The 16,388-nt window shown below is 35.4% G+C and overlaps 2 protein-coding genes across 3 annotated transcripts in view; both read left to right on the forward strand.

Moving 5' to 3' along the window:
- The window catches only part of LOC126819618 (multiple epidermal growth factor-like domains protein 10), a 65,759-nt gene that overhangs the window by 17,612 nt on the left and 31,759 nt on the right, over positions 1–16,388 (forward strand). The gene's annotated exons all lie outside the window — the stretch shown is intronic.
- LOC126819613 (receptor-type tyrosine-protein phosphatase mu) lies at positions 484–15,404 on the forward strand. Of its 2 annotated transcripts, XM_056100426.1 has the most exons (20): positions 484–1,623; positions 2,037–2,186; positions 2,502–2,592; positions 3,074–3,177; positions 3,791–3,981; positions 4,799–4,886; positions 5,545–5,621; positions 6,097–6,136; positions 7,070–7,167; positions 7,810–7,932; positions 8,128–8,279; positions 8,678–8,813; positions 9,577–9,726; positions 9,856–9,955; positions 10,721–10,788; positions 11,556–11,687; positions 12,456–12,587; positions 12,984–13,138; positions 13,634–13,769; positions 14,687–15,404. In XM_056100426.1, exons 1-20 carry the CDS (start codon positions 756–758, stop codon positions 14,759–14,761), a joined length of 3,066 nt encoding a protein of 1,021 aa, XP_055956401.1. In that variant the 5' UTR covers positions 484–755; the 3' UTR covers positions 14,762–15,404. The 2 variants fall into 2 exon arrangements, with proteins under 2 accessions (XP_055956401.1, XP_055956402.1); XM_056100427.1 differs by lacking the exon at positions 484–1,623 and having other exon boundaries at positions 1,914–2,186; positions 14,687–15,395.

Consider the following 16,388-nt stretch of genomic DNA (forward strand, 5'->3'; position numbering starts at 1 on the left):
GATGTAATACAGGATACTTCAGTACATCAATCTCTACATGCCAACCTTGTAATACGTGCCTTAATTACAAATGTAATCCCGATACTGGTAATTGTACTGATGGATGTAAAGACGGTTATTATGGTGATAAATGTACATCATCGTGTAGTATTAACTGTACAAACAGTATATGTTCTATCACTCCTCCATCTTCACAACCACAATGTACAACTGGTTGTGTTGGTGGTAATACAGGTCCCTACTGTCAATCATCATGTCCTGGTAACTGTAGATCATGCAAACAAGACGGGTCATCATGTAATGAATGTAACCAAGGCGGCTGGTATGGTACAAAATGTGAATCTAAGTGTAGTGATGGTTGTGTAACCAATATATGTAATAAACCGGACGGGAAATGTGGATGTAAAGCTACATATTATGGTGATAAATGTACATCATCGTGTAGTATTAACTGTACAAACAGTATATGTTCTATCACTCCTCCATCTTCACAACCACAATGTACAACTGGTTGTGTTGGTGGTAATACAGGTCCCTACTGTCAATCATCATGTCCTGGTAACTGTAGATCATGCCAACAATACGGGTCATCATGTATTGAATGTAAACAAGGCTGGTATGGAACAAAATGTGAATCTAAGTGTAGTGATGGTTGTGTAACCAATATATGTAATAAACCGGACGGGAAATGTGGATGTAAAGCTACATATTATGGTGATAAATGTACATCACCGTGTAGTAATAAATGTACAAACATGAGATGTTATATTCCTTCTCCTTCACAACCACAATGTACAGATGGTTGTGTTGTTGGTAATACAGGTCCCTACTGTCAATCATCATGTCCGGCTAACTGTAGATCATGCCAACAAAACGGATCATCATGTATTGAATGTTACCAAGACAGGTATGGTACAAATTGTGGATCTCGATGTCTTGATAATTGTGTCGGAGGGTGTGGTAAGCTCGATGGTAGATGTAATGACTGTAAACCTGATATAGCTGGTCCATACTGTAATATTACGTGTGGTACAGGGTGTCAACCAACAACAAACCTCACCACATGTGATAGAAATGGTAATTGTACTGACTGTATTGTTGGAAAACATGGTGGTGGTTGTGATAAGAACTGTAGTACAGGGTGTGATGGTGGATGTGATAGAGATGATGGTAAATGTACATCTTGTATTGTAGGAAGATATGGTAATGGGTGTGATATGAACTGTAGTATAGGATGTGATGGTGGATGTGGTAGAACTGATGGTAAATGCACATCTTGTATTGAAGGTAAAACTGGAGACATGTGTAACATTGACTGTAATAATAATTGTACTGTTTGTAATCAGGATGATATCAATTCTTGTACTGAATGTAAAGATGGAAGATGGGGATCATCATGTAGTAAACTATGCAATACTAACTGTAAACCAGTTGTTGGTAAAACTGTTGGTAAATGTAATATAACAAGTGGATTGTGTACTGATGGATGTAAAACAGGATTACATGGTATAGATTGTAATACAGATTGTCCGTCTAACTGTAAAGATGGTTTATGTGGTCGGACCACAGGAGATTGTATCAATGGATGTTTACCTGGTACAATAGGACCTAACTGTACAACAGGTAAATTAATGCACATCACCCGATTTTCTATAAATGAATATATTTGTCGATTAGTCCTAGGAACCTGAAAATTTCTTCTCGATACAGAAATTTATTGGCAAATATTCTTCAGTTACAGTTATTTGTTTACTCTTCCGTCGTTATTCAAAATACAAATCCTGCTTAACAATATTTTATATCATATTGTTTAAACATTTCGTCTCTTCGATGTGCATTACAACATATAATTATGGTTGGTCAGAATAGACGTGACAAATATAATGATTTTAAATATTTTTAATTGGACGATTTTTTTTAACTAACTGAATTAATCTGTATTTTTGTATAAATGACTTTGAACACTTGGTAACACCGTGGACCATTTATAGCAATATTTCTACAATAATTCGACAATGTTGATCGTGTATTTACAGAATGTGAACCGGGGATGTATGGTGACAATTGTACAAAGGAATGTGGTAACTGTGCCCAGAATATACCATGTGATATATCGGATGGTAAATGTAAAGGTGGCTGTGCAGATGGCTTTCAAGGACCAACTTGCCATGAGAAAGAGGAAGCAGGTAGTAATGTTTACAGCAGTTAAGGAACGTAGACATAGTGTTAGAGTTTTATTTGATAAGATGTGTTTTTGGTGCTTATTCCTCACTGATTGCCCCTACAGGATTTAGCTAAGGTCTCTACTGCATGTACAGCAGCAATTTGTAAATATTAAATAGTAATAGGGATGAATGCTAGTGGGAGTAGGTTTCTTTTCCTAACAGGATATATATGTCATCTTTATTCTATAATTGCAGTACAAGCTACTATAATAGTATCTGTTGTTGCTGCGTTGGTTGTTATCGCGATTATTGGTGTTGTTTATTCTATAATTGCAGTACAAGCTACTATAATAGTATCTGTTGTTGCTGCGTTGGTTGTTATCGCGATTATTGGTGTTGTTATTATTTTGGTTGTAAGACACAGAAGGTAGGTTCTACATGTCAATCAGCACCCCAACAAATTTGTTTTTGTTCTTATTTATTTAAGGCCAAGAAAGTTCATCGGGATTTTCCGACGTGGTTTCCCCTTGTCAGTAGTGCAGGACGGAGAGCCTGACAAGGACAATTCTTTAGTCATTCGGATGTTACGAAAAACCAAGTTCCCGTGTATACATTGGCGTGCACGTAAAAGATCCCTTTGCAGTTGGAATTCGATTTAAGAGTAGGCCATAGTGCCGCTTCCCGGGCAGAATTTCTCTCATAGCACACTGTTTGGCGTATGCCAGTCTTCGTGGGCCCAGTAGGAGCAGAACAGTAGGACGTTAAACCACATTTCATTTCATTTCATTTTATAGATTTTATATACTAACATTTAATCGAACACACGTACATTGTTTTCTGTTTCCTAAGCTACATGTTTTACTAAAGCGAATTATCGAAGGCATTAATATTTGCTAATGTATTTTCAGACGACAGAAATATGTGGAATCTAACCAACTTGAAGACAACCATTTGCCTATAGATTCAAGTCTAACCAAAAGCGATTCGTTTTCTAAGAGAACAGTCTCTAAAGGTTGGTTATCTTGTTTATAACTATAACAGCAATTATGGTTGTCCGTAATGTGAATTCACTTGAGGCTTCAAAACACAGAAAGCACTGAAAAGATTAATATACTAAGATAAGTGAACCAATATTAAGGCTCCAAAGTTTAGTTGCCATAATAAAACTAATTATAATTAAAGATAATACTCTGATATATTTACGTTTACTTATAATTAATGTAAACAATAACTCATTTTCTGCTGGGGCAAAAGTCAACCATTTTTCTCGAATTGTTTATATAAACAAGGGGGGGGGGTCATGGTGGCTAAGTAGGTAAGACGCTAGCTGGCCAGACTGGAGGTCGGGTGTTCGATCCCTGCATTGGCCTAATTCATCCATATTTTCCGGCGTCGTTCGGATGGGACGAAAAAACGAGGTCCCGTGTACACATTGGCGTGCACGTAAAAGATCCCTTGACAGTTGGAATTTGATATAAGAGTAGTGCCGGTGTCCGGGCAAAATTTCCCATTGAGCACACTGTATGGCATATGCCTATCTTCATTAGCTCAGTTCGGAGCAGAACAGTAGGACGTTAAAGTCTATTTCATTTCATTTCATTTTATACAAACATTTATATCAACAGTAGGCCAAAAACCTAAAATCGAAGTTAATACATATGCCAATCTACTAGCAGAAGAGGACAATGAGGCAGCACAAGTTTATGTCAATGATGATGAACCCACTGCTGCTTCTACACGTATTCAGCTACAAAATCTGCTTCAATATATCAAACAACGAAAGGCTGAGGAAGAATCGCTGAAAGCTGAATTTGAGGTGCGTGTTATTTTACGTATTTTAGTATTCTCTGTTTTCCGTATGTATAGAGAGAGAGAGAGAGAGAGGGGGAGAGAGAGAGAGAGAGAGAGAGGATTTAACATTCAATCGACAGAAACTAGGTCATATCGGGAGTGGTTTAATTCTATTTCAATAATTCGCTTGCGCGTAGGGGTCTTTAGCAGTGGGAGGTAACCGGAGAAAACCCACGAGATTGGACAGGCGAGCCCACTCCTTGTCACGTACAAGCGAGGTATCAAAAGCACGCCACTTGACTCACTGGCAGCGCGCCATTCTGCCATCCAATCCCGCCTCCGTATAAAAAAGTAACTTCTATAATTATTACAAATTGATAATAGATCAGATAAAACACCCGATTAGATTTTATTACATACTTCGAGAAGGTATTTGTTGAGTAATAAAACCTTCTAGTAGTTTATCGAGGTTCGGGTGTTTCCGCAGTCCAAAATGGCGGCTTTATATAAATGAGAATTTTGGAGATAACTAACCCGAACCTTAACCCTAACCCTTTTTAAAAGACTGAACTTGGGTCTAATTTAGTTTTTACTTCTCTTAAAAGGGTTAGGGTTAGGGTTCGGGTTAGTATTCCCCTAAATACTCAGTTGTATAAAGCGGCCATTTTGGTATGAGTTCTGGCTTGTTCTGGAATTTGTTGCTTCTAGTATTTGTACCGTGCGGTAAGGACGGCCAACCCTCGATAAACTACTAGAAGGTTTTATTACTCAACAAATACCTTCTCGAAGTATGTAATAAAATCTAATCGGGTGGATAAAAATAGTATTCTTTCGTTTTACAGACCCTTCCAAGTGGACTATGTGCAGCATATGATTATTGTATGAATGTTGTTAATAAGCCGAAGAACAGATACAAGAACATATGTGCTTGTAAGTAATTTTCAGCAAAGATTCGTTGCAACTAAGTTTGACTTAAACATGCATTATACAAGAGGGCAATCCGCCATTTTGCAGATCTTCCTTTAGGTCTGAAATGTTATCTAAACTATTAATTAGACATTTATTAACATGGAAACGCCATAATCAACTCTCGATGCCATCTTATGTGTCCGATTTTCATTGGATTTGAATCCGATCTGCTGTTGAACGCCCATTGATGATTAACCGCAAAAATGGATGATCGAGACATTGTTAATTATCGTGACAGCAGTAACAATGACAATTGAGGCTAAAGCGATTTTAAAATAAGGTTCAATTTGACTGTAATTTTGAGCATATTCCCTTTACATTATCTAGTCTTTAACTATTATAGTTAGAACTGCTAACTCTTTACCTAATCTTCCATAATGTATCTTTAATTATTCAAAGGCAGTGTAACTGGTCGTTCCTGAAAAGCCAAATGAAACCACGATCGTCGCCATTCGTAGCGATATGTTCACCTCGTGAAACTGGTCATTGGTTCTAATGCATGTAATGAGTTCATAATGACACCACTTTAAATTCGAAAACAGAAAGAAAGTGTACATCTCCTAACTGTTTTTTATTTCCATACAAATGTTACGTTATATGTTGATATGGTTTGTTATAGTTGATCATTCACGAGTTAAACTGGACGTAGAAAACGATGACCCTAATTCTGATTACATCAATGCTTGCTATATAACTGTAAGTTATTATTTATTTACTGAACAGTTTTATAGAACATGCTTTAGGTTTACCTCCTCAAATATTCATCAAGAACACGATTTTACCAGCTATTAAATAACTTTTATCAATATTGTGATTCTCCCCTTGTCAGTGGTGCAGGACGGGGGGCCTTACAGGAGCGGCTGTCAAGTTTTTCGGATTGAACGAAAAAAAAAAGCGAGGTCCCGTGCATACATTGGTGTGCACGTAAAAAACGCCTTGGCAGTTGAAATTGGATATAAGAGGAGTTCTTAGTGCCGCAAAATGTCCCTCATAGCTAATTGTGTGCCGTATGCCTGTCTTCATTAGCCGAGTCACAGCAGAATATAGGAAATTTCACTTTTCTATCAACAATTGTGCAGCGGAATTCTGCTAATAAGATCAGTTGATGGTGGGCGGGGTTATTGTTACTTAAGTGGCCCGATATTTATCATATATCGTTTTTTTTATCTAGGGATATGGCGACATAGCAAACAAATATATCGCTTCACAGGGTAAGTTTTTTCGTGATTATTTTAATTAAACTAATTAAGGTGTTTTTAACTGAGATCAAAAGAAAAATAAAAGTAGCGACGAATTCCAGGATCTTTTGTTACTACAAGTTTCCAAATATACTGTTATTTCACTTATTTAGTCTTATTCATACCGCGGGCAAGTGGGTAAGACGCTGGCTCGCCTGGGCGACCTACAGATGTAAACTGTGGTCGAGACTTAAACATGGCAAGTTCTGTGGGCGTTTGGAAAAGTGTACAATGAAATATTTATGAAACATTTTCTTTTTATTTCGTCGGAACATTAATAGTTTATCCTATCATCTTGCAATTTTATATTTTTCAGACAAATCTGCACACGCATCAGCCTTTTCAGCTATTCTAACTATCCCGACCGTGCTCTATCGCATGGTACGGCTGGTCACGGCCAGAGGTTGAACTAAATGTCATTCGCATGAAGATAGTTCCGACTAGAGTTCGGGAATCCCTGCAACCGAAGTTCGCTCTGGAGGTGGCGTGTTCGACCCCTGCATTGGCCGAGAAAGTTCATCTGGATTTTCCGACGTGGTTTCCTCCTTGTCAGTGATGCAAGACGGAGGGCCTGACAAGAACAGCTTTCTAGTCATTCGGATGGTACGAAAACCCCGAGGCCCCGTGTATACATTGGCAAACGCATAAAAGATCCCATGACAGTTGTAATTTGATAGTGCCGCTGCCCTGGCAAAGCACACTGTATGGCGCATGCCCGTCTTCATTAGCCCAGCCAGAGCAGAACCGTAGGACGTAAAACCTCAGCTCATTTCATTTTATATACTATTATTTAATTTAAGACATGTACATATATAGAAGCAGAACATTAAACCGCATTTCATTTCTTTTCGTTGCATATCACTTATTCATACCAGAACTTTCTAATAGTGTAATTTAATTTGACAGGCCCCGTTGATGTTATTGTTAAGGACTTCTTACGGTTACTATGGGTTTCGGAGACAGGAAAGATAGTAATGTTAACTAACTTGGTAGAGATGGGAAACGTATGTTGATCTTTATATTTAATCTGTCGAAGCATCGTTTAAACGGAAATAGACTGATCATTGTGCTGAAACACCAGACACACCTTTTAAAGCGATAATTTCATATTTTCTAAGAAAGTCAAAACATAATTATTTCTATGTCTTTTGCTCAATAGGTTTTCAACTAACTATTATACGATTATAGGTATTATTCTCCCTCTTAAAAATCCTTTGACCCCGAAAATAATAACACAATTACCTCCCTTGTCTTTCTATTCCCCCCCCCCCCCCGTGGAAAAGCTATCTTCAGATGTTTGAATTTAAAGTTGAAAATGATATTTTTGCCAATTTCTCAACTGGCAATAGTGAATTATAGGATTAATAGGATTATTCGTTAACAAGGAAGGACTGTTTATAGAGACCATCTATTTTAAGGCTTTATTTTAATAAATTTTAAAAATATGAAATTGCAGCTTTAAAGTATTTGGTGATGCACAAAGCTCGCAATCATTTTTATTAGTATTTTTTGATTAAAAGTTTATTCTTTTGTCATGAAATTATTGATATTTGTATTTGATATCTTGATGTACATTTGTTTGAAAATATTTAATTATATCTTATAGTTTATTTGTTAAGAGTCTTATGTTATAATATTTATTTCAGAAAAAATGTTTCAAGTATTGGCCAAACAGTGGCAAGCAAATGAAGTTTGGTCAAATCTCCATGACATTGATCAATGAGGATATATTTTCTCACTTTACTGTCAGGACTTTCAAAATCACAAAAGTAAGTTTTAAGCTGGATACCTTATTTGCTTGATAAAATTAATCATTAAGTTTTGTTTTAAAAAAATAATACTTTCTGTGAGATAAAGTAAGTTTTAAGCTGGATACTTTATTTGCTTAATAAAATTGATCATTTTAGAAATGTTAAGTTTTATTTTAAATAAATAATAATTTCTGTGCGATTTTTATGTTCCAGGACGAATGTGGATCCAGGACCATCAAGCAGTATCATTATACATCATGGCCTGATAAAGGTGTACCTATTGATACTGCGTCACTGGTAGAATTCAGAAACAAGGTAATAAAAGCCACCTCTCCACAACCAGGACCAATGGTGGTACACTGCAGGTATATAAATATACGTTTGACGTAGCTATTGTGCTATTGTGGAGAGAGAAAGAGAGAGAGAGAGATAGAGAGAGAGAGAGAGAGGAGGTACTTCCACACAAAGTAGGTCATTTCGATACTAACAATTAAATAATTCGCTTGTGTGTAGGGATCTTTAGTAGTGGGAGGAAACCGGAGGATGCGGAGAAAACCCACGAGGTTGGGCAGGTGACCCTTCTCCTTGTCACGTACAACCGGGGAATTGAAACCACGCCAGTTGACTCAATGACAGACCATATGATACAAATAGCACGCGATAACCATCCGGCCACCCAACACCCTTATAGTGTAAAAAATACATTGTCCCAGACTATATTCAGATTACGTTTACTTAAATTGTCCTGTATCTTGCGTTTCAGTGCTGGTATTGGAAGAACGGGAACTTTCATAGCTTTAGATTATTCAATAGATAAAGCTAGAGCAGAAGGTTCTGTAGATATTTATGAGTGTGTTAAACAGCTGCGATATGAACGAGTTAACATGGTTCAGACTTCGGTATGTATGTTTATTATTATAATTGGTCGATCCACAATAATTTTACTTGTGACCAATAGATATTTGTGAACTATATGGGAGAATCGATAACGAGTTGGCAGTTCTCACCATAATTGTTAAAAACTAGATCATCTAAAGGCAATTTGCTGATAATTTCATTCAAATTGATCCACTATGAACCCAGAACTAAGAAATTGAAATTTTCACCTAGCCTCGATCATCATTAGTCTCGATTATCCAATTATTCGTTAAATCGTGAAGGAAAGTTATGCAGTAAATCGGCTCATAATCAACTAAAGATCGCAGGCTAGCGATGCGAGAGAGCGAGAGAGAGAAATGGGGTTTAACGTCCACTCGACACAGACTAGGTCATTTCGGGACTAACATATGGTTTTAATTTTATTTCAATAATTCGCTTGCGCGTAGGGGTCTTTAGCAGTGGGAGGAAACCGGAGGACCCGGAGAAAACCCACGAGATTGGACAGGCAACCCTACTCCTTGTCACGTACAACCGGGGATTCGAAACCACGCTAGTTGACTCAATGACAGGCCTTGTGATACAGCGCGCGCGTGCTAACCATTCGGCCATCCACCCCCCCCCCCTGGCTAGCGATGCCTTCTAGAGTTGATTATAGTCTGGATAAGTTAATTAATGTCTAATTAATAATTGAGATAACATTTCAGGCCTAAAGAAAGACCTGCAGTAGGCAGATTTAACTCTTGCATAATGTATGTTTAAATGTAATGGATTGAACTATTTCAGGAACAATATGTATTTCTACATGATGCTTTAGCCGAATGGTATATAGCTGGAGATATTACATTTCCTGTCACGTCTTATCAAAAGGACTATCAGACGTTACTGAAGGTCAATAGTTCATCTGGTAAATCACAGCTTCAAGAAAGATTTGAGGTAATATTTATAAACGATAATGTTAGTCTAATGAGGCTAATTTCAAGCAAAATAAAAATTTAAACACCTTAATATGCAACCATATTTTGTTTTGATTATTCGTGATTTGTTTTTTGTTTTCTTATACAGATGCTTGATAGTATATGTCCGTCACAAAGAAAAGCTGATTGTTTGGTAGCTTTATCAGAAGAAAACAAAGAGAAGAATAGAGATCTATCCATTTTAGCATGTTAGTTTTATGTAACTTTTGATTGACCCACATGTCAGCTTGGTGTATTGTTTCACCAAACCCATCCGTCCGCCCGTCAAGAATTGGTTTGTGAACAGTCACCAATTGGCAGAGGTTATCATATGCAATGTGACAGATGATTCTATACACATTTGCCGGGAAACATTGGGTTTTATGAAATATTTAACGTTCTCTGATATTCAGTTCCAACCATCCCCCCCTCCACCACTGAAAAAGTCTTGTTAGCGCAAAAGAGGCTATATATTTTCAACGGACTCTCCTCCAGTTTGGCGTATAGCATTGTGGTCGGGTGCCAACTCCCAATTAACTTACATGTCCTCTCGCCGGTCTTAACTAACTTTCTATCAATTAGACTTCTGCTTATAATCCCTTTCTATACAAAGGATGACGGAAGAGATTGTGCAGCTGGCTATATTGCATCATATACCAGATTTGACGTTCAGTAAGGACTGTTTTACATGACAAATGACATTACATAACACAGGCCAGCTACAAGTTTATATTATGGTAATGGCTAATGAATGTCATCTGGACAACCATGAGTGTCAATAGCCGAGATAAGGTTATTTTATTCAATTCCACTTTCATGTGTCAAGATGGCACGATGACGTATTCATAACATCTGTTATTATGTTAAAGTATACCTGTTAAAATATCTGTTCTCTCTGGGTAGGGATTGGGTAGATAATATATGAACCTAATAAATGATGAAATTATATAAATATTAAAAATTATATATTTCAGCTGATAAAACGAGGCTGTGTTTATCTAAGCCACAGATGACAGATTATATTAATGCTCTGTTTTTATCGGTAAGCAGTAAAAATACTTCTAACTATGGTGTATTACGGTGCATTCCATAAAAACTTGGAAAATCTGTTTAAATACTTCGAGCTATGGTCTATTACGGTACATACCATAAAAACTTTGGAAATCTGTTTAAATGCTTTGAGCTATGGTCTATTACGGTGCAAACCATAAAAACTTAGGAGATCTGTTTCCATCAGATGAAACTGTTAATTATTTACGATATTTTGTTTTCCCATGTATATTGTGCTGCAATGAATGACTACCGCTCAACCAAATACATCTTGTTTAAGAATCGATGTCATTGTTTTTACAGATCTACAATTTAGTAGTTTAACTTTCAGTATGTTATAAAATTCGGTATATTACATTTGAATGTTATAAAATTCAGTATTATGCAGTACGAATTCGTTTTAAGGTAAATGTTTTACCCAGTAAGCTATCATTTAGACATATTTCCGTAAGCTGCCGAATATTTGCGTTTTTTATAAGATTTTGGTTTTACAGAGCTACAGAAAGAAATGTGCCTACATATTGACCCAGACACCCTTACCAATTATAGTGATAGATTTGTTTTTACAGATCTACAATTTAGTAGTTTAACTTTCAGTATGTTATAAAATTCGGTATATTACATTTGAATGTTATAAAATTCAGTATTATGCAGTACGAATTCGTTTTAAGGTAAATGTTTACCCAGTAAGCTATCATTTAGACATATTTCCGTAAGCTGCTGAATATTTGCGTTTTTTATAAGATTTTGGTTTTACAGAGCTACAGAAAGAAACGTGCCTACATATTGACCCAGACACCCTTACCAAATACAGTGATAGATTTCTGGACGATGGTTGTTGAACAAGATGTTACCACAATAATTAATATGGATATCACAGAAACAGCACAGGTTAAATTCAATTTATATTTGCTTATGATTTCAAACTATGTTTATGCATTCTAGAATTTCTGTGTGTATATACATGATAGCAGACACATTTTTGGCTTTTACATTCTTTTTAGAAGATTTTTTGGCGGTGTTGAGCAGTTATTTCAGTTTGCTGCTGTTTAGTTGAAACGGTTATGTTAGAGATGTGTTATTTTAATTCTAGGCAAGAGATTTAAAATTATGCTCCAATAGCAGACAGTTTTCCGTTAAAGAAAACATGTTACTCGCAGCTCTTTACATTGTATAGTTCAATGGTTCTCAACCGTTTTTTGCCAACGGCACACCTTGGAAACATGAACAAGTAGCGGCACACCTGGCTAAATATATATGAAAAATATTTGAATTTTGCAAAATAAAAACATGTTAAGTTAGAGGGTATACATCCGTAGACAGAGACTAGTCATAGACACATAGAATGACTCAAATAAAATAAAGAAAAACACAGCTATGAATTTATCAGTAGACACCAGTGAATACTCAATTGGTTTTTCGCATTTTTTTAATGTGCATACTGGTTGAGAATCACTAGTAAAGTCTTATTGCTATAGCTAGGTTGTGCCCAATCTGCATACGCTTTCTGCCTCCAGCAAATTCGACACACTTTGACACTATTATACTCTATGTGAAAGTGGGTTGATCCTTAAGTTTTATAAATCTGTATTAGTTGTATTGTCATCATGTATTTACTTTAATGAACAATATTGAATCAAATATTTGAACTTTACATAGGATATTGGACAATATGTACCAACTGATGATGATCTGAACTGTGGACCATTTAATATAAGCAAAACAGATGAAACAAAACATGAGAATGGTATCTATACAGTTGTTACCTGTTTAATTAACAGTGAATTAGATGTAAGTATTGTTTATTCAATTATAATGCTTCACACTTCTCAAGTATTGCTGATAAAGGAGAACTGGGAAAGGAAGTAGCGTTTAATTTTGAAACCTTCGAATAATGGAACTCTGGAAACTTAGAATCTTCGTCATTTTCGTTGTGCTTCGGCTTCTGGAATTCAAGTTAAAACCAGACAGGGTATGCCAGCACGATAAAAACTCCCGTTTTCGTTGACAGAATCAGGTATCCTGACAAATAAAACACAAAAAAAAACAAAATGAAAGAAAATAGCCAATTAAGGTATGCTAACAAGATCAAAACTTCTTACCAAAATAAGGAGAAAAAAAATCGAATCTAAAATTACGTACATATATGAATGTTTATATGCTAAATACAATTAATTTTTGAAATAGGAAAGCTTACAGAGAAGTATCAGAATATATCAGTGTAATTTCTGGAATTCGACGAAAGGGGTGCCAAAATCTGCTGGTCCAATCTTTACTATCCTAGAAGATAAAAAATCATGGTCTGATCAAGATGAAGATGGACCCATCGTTGTTCACTGTCTGTAAGTTGATTTGATTTACTAAAAGATAGGAGAGAGAGAGGGAGGGAGAGAGAGAGAGAGAGTTTAACGCCATTTCGCCACTAACACATGGTTCAATTTAATTTCAATAATTCGCTTGTGGGTAGGGGTCTATAGCAGGGGGTGGGGGGGGAAACGGAGGACCCGGAGACAACCCACTAGGTGGGACATGCGACCCTACTCCTTGTCACGTACAACCAGGGAATGGCAACCACGCCAGTTGACTCAATGACATACCTTATGATACAGCGCGCACGCGCTAACCATTCCCCCCTCCTTTTTTAAAATAGAAAGTAAACACAATTCATAACCATCTGTTTCTTGTACTCGGACATTTTTTTCTCTTCGAAACCCGTAGTTTTAGTTTGATGTGGACAACCAGTCGAAAGCACTGTTCTTATAGAATATGTATGTGGATAGATAGGATAATATCTGGCACAATGAGACTGATTTTCAGATTTTTAATAATTATTCTAGGAATGGTGTAGAGAAATCGGGTGTATTCTGTGTTCTAGCAGCTATATTAGAAAGATTAACTATAGAACAAGATGTCAGTATTTTACAGACTTTAGTTCAACTAAGAGTTTCTAGACCTCAGATTATCACGTCTTTTGTGAGTATAATATAAGTCAGTAAAACCCATAATATACTTGCCATTATTAATTAATTCAACAAACCACTTATATAAATAAAGTTTCGACATTAATCTCAAACTTATTTCGTTTCGTTTTTAATAGTTCAAAATGTCGTTTTATTTGTTTGTACCACACTAGGATCTGGAAGAGTTGTTATATAACAGGCGTTCTGGATGGCGTAAGGGAATAGCCAATGAAACGATCTGTTACGGCGACTTCTTGGCGTGCCGTGCATGGAAACGTCATCACTGACGGATTAATCAATGTCTTACGTCATAGAGTCAAATGCCGCTCGTACGACCCCTGACGGGACCTTCCGGTACAATTGGTCAGATCTTCATGTAGTGTAGGCCATCGAAATTTAAAAAAAAACAAAACGAAATATAGATCTGCATTTTTAGCAGATTGTCATTAATCTAAAAAGCACTCAATGGGTAGTTAATTACAATGGAGGTTGGTGAAAATGAAATGAAATGGGGTTTAACGTCTCCGACTGTTCTGCTCCGACTGGGCTAATGAAGACGGGCATACGCCATACGTGTGCTATGAGGGAAATTTTGCCCGGACAGCGGCACCATGGCCCAATGTTATATCGAATTCCAACTGCCAAGGGATCTTTTACGTGCATACCAATGTATACACGGGACCTCGTTTTTCATCCCACCCGAACGACTAGACAGCTGTCATTGTCAGGCCCTCCCTCCGTCCTGCACCACTGACAAGGGGAAACCACGTCGGAAAATCCCGATGACCTTTCTCGGACAATGCAGGGATGGAACACCTGACCTCCAGGCTGTCGAGCCAGCGCCTTACCAACTTAGTCGACGAGGCTCGCATGAAGGTTGTTAGTAATGAGTGTATAGACTGATCTATATGTTAATCTTTCGAATTTCAGGAGCAGTTAAGATTTTGTTTCGATGCTGTTGGTGAATATCTGGACGAGTTCTCTGTTTATGCAAATTCTTGCTAAATGATGATATCTCAGATGTAAATATTGATCATAAGAATGTATTAATTTTATGTCAAATATATGCATAATACATGGCAAATTATATTTATTACTTAATACAAATATCTTACTGGTGATGGTGGAGAGGCTCTGTTCTACTTCAATTCTTAACATACCTACATAACGAGTAGTGTGTCAGATAAGGACAGGTGAATGAGCTAACTTCAAACCATTGTATTGCCCTTAAAACAAAAGTCTTTCATAGAAAACATCTTTCAAATTAATTATCATTTTTAACCTTATTTGAAAAATTGCCGGAAATTAAGTACATGATCATATTTTGCTTAATTCGTCTTGTCAATCTTTTCGTTTTTGATAATCTGCTTCGACATTACTAGCCTAACGAAGACAATTTTGTGAAAATGTACACATTGTGTCAAATATGTGGTTGAAAAGATAGGATTCTAACATAATTTGTATAATTTGTTTATTTTTATTTTTCATTACGAAATGTCAAACTACCAATATATATTTGTGAGTATGTAACAGATTCCATAATATTCGAGCAAACAAAAGACAAGTAATTGTATCAATGAATGTAATATATTATATATTTTAAAAATAACTACTTTAACCTCAAATAATTATATTTCACAATAGCAAATAAATAGTATATAGTGAGAGTATAATTATATAAATAATATAAATAGTATATAGTGACACTATAATAATAAACGTTAATATAAATAGTATATAGTGACAGTATTATATTAAACGTTAATATAAATAGTATATAGTGACAGTATAATAATGAATAGTATAGTGACACTATAATAATAAACGTTAATATAAATAGTATATACTGTAGTGACAGTATAACAATAAACGTTAATATAAATAGTATATAGTGACAGTATAATAATAAACGTTAATATAAATAGTATATAGTGACAGTATAACAATAAACGTTAATATAAATAGTATATAGTGACAGTATAATAATACACGTTAATATAAATAGTATATAGTGACAGTATTATATTAAACGTTAATATAAATAGTATATAGTGACAGTATAATAATAAACGTTAATATAAATAGTATATAGTGACACTATAATAATACACGTTAATATAAATAGTATATAGTGACACTATAATAATAAACGTTCATATAAATAGTATATAGTGACACTATAATAATAAACGTTAATATAAATAGTATCTAGTGACACGTTAATATAAATGTTATATAGTCACAGTATAATAATATATGTTATTAATATAAATAGTATACAGTGACACTATAATAATAAACGTTAATATAAATAGTATAATAAACGTTAATATAAATAGTATATAGTGACACTAATAAACGTTAATATAAATAGTATATAGTGATATAAATAGTATAAAGTGACACTATAATAATACACGTTAATATAAATAGTATCTAGTGACAGTATAATAATACACGTTAATATAAATAGTATATAGTGACAGTATAATAATAAACGTTAATATAAATAGTATACAGTGACACTATAATAATACACGTTAATATAAATAGTATATAGTGGCAGTATAATAATAAACGTTAATATAAATAGTATAATACACGTTAATATAAATAGTATATAGTGACAGTA

Source organism: Patella vulgata, chromosome 4 (assembly GCF_932274485.2).
Source record: "Patella vulgata chromosome 4, xgPatVulg1.2, whole genome shotgun sequence".
NCBI lineage: Eukaryota > Metazoa > Mollusca > Gastropoda > Patellidae > Patella > Patella vulgata.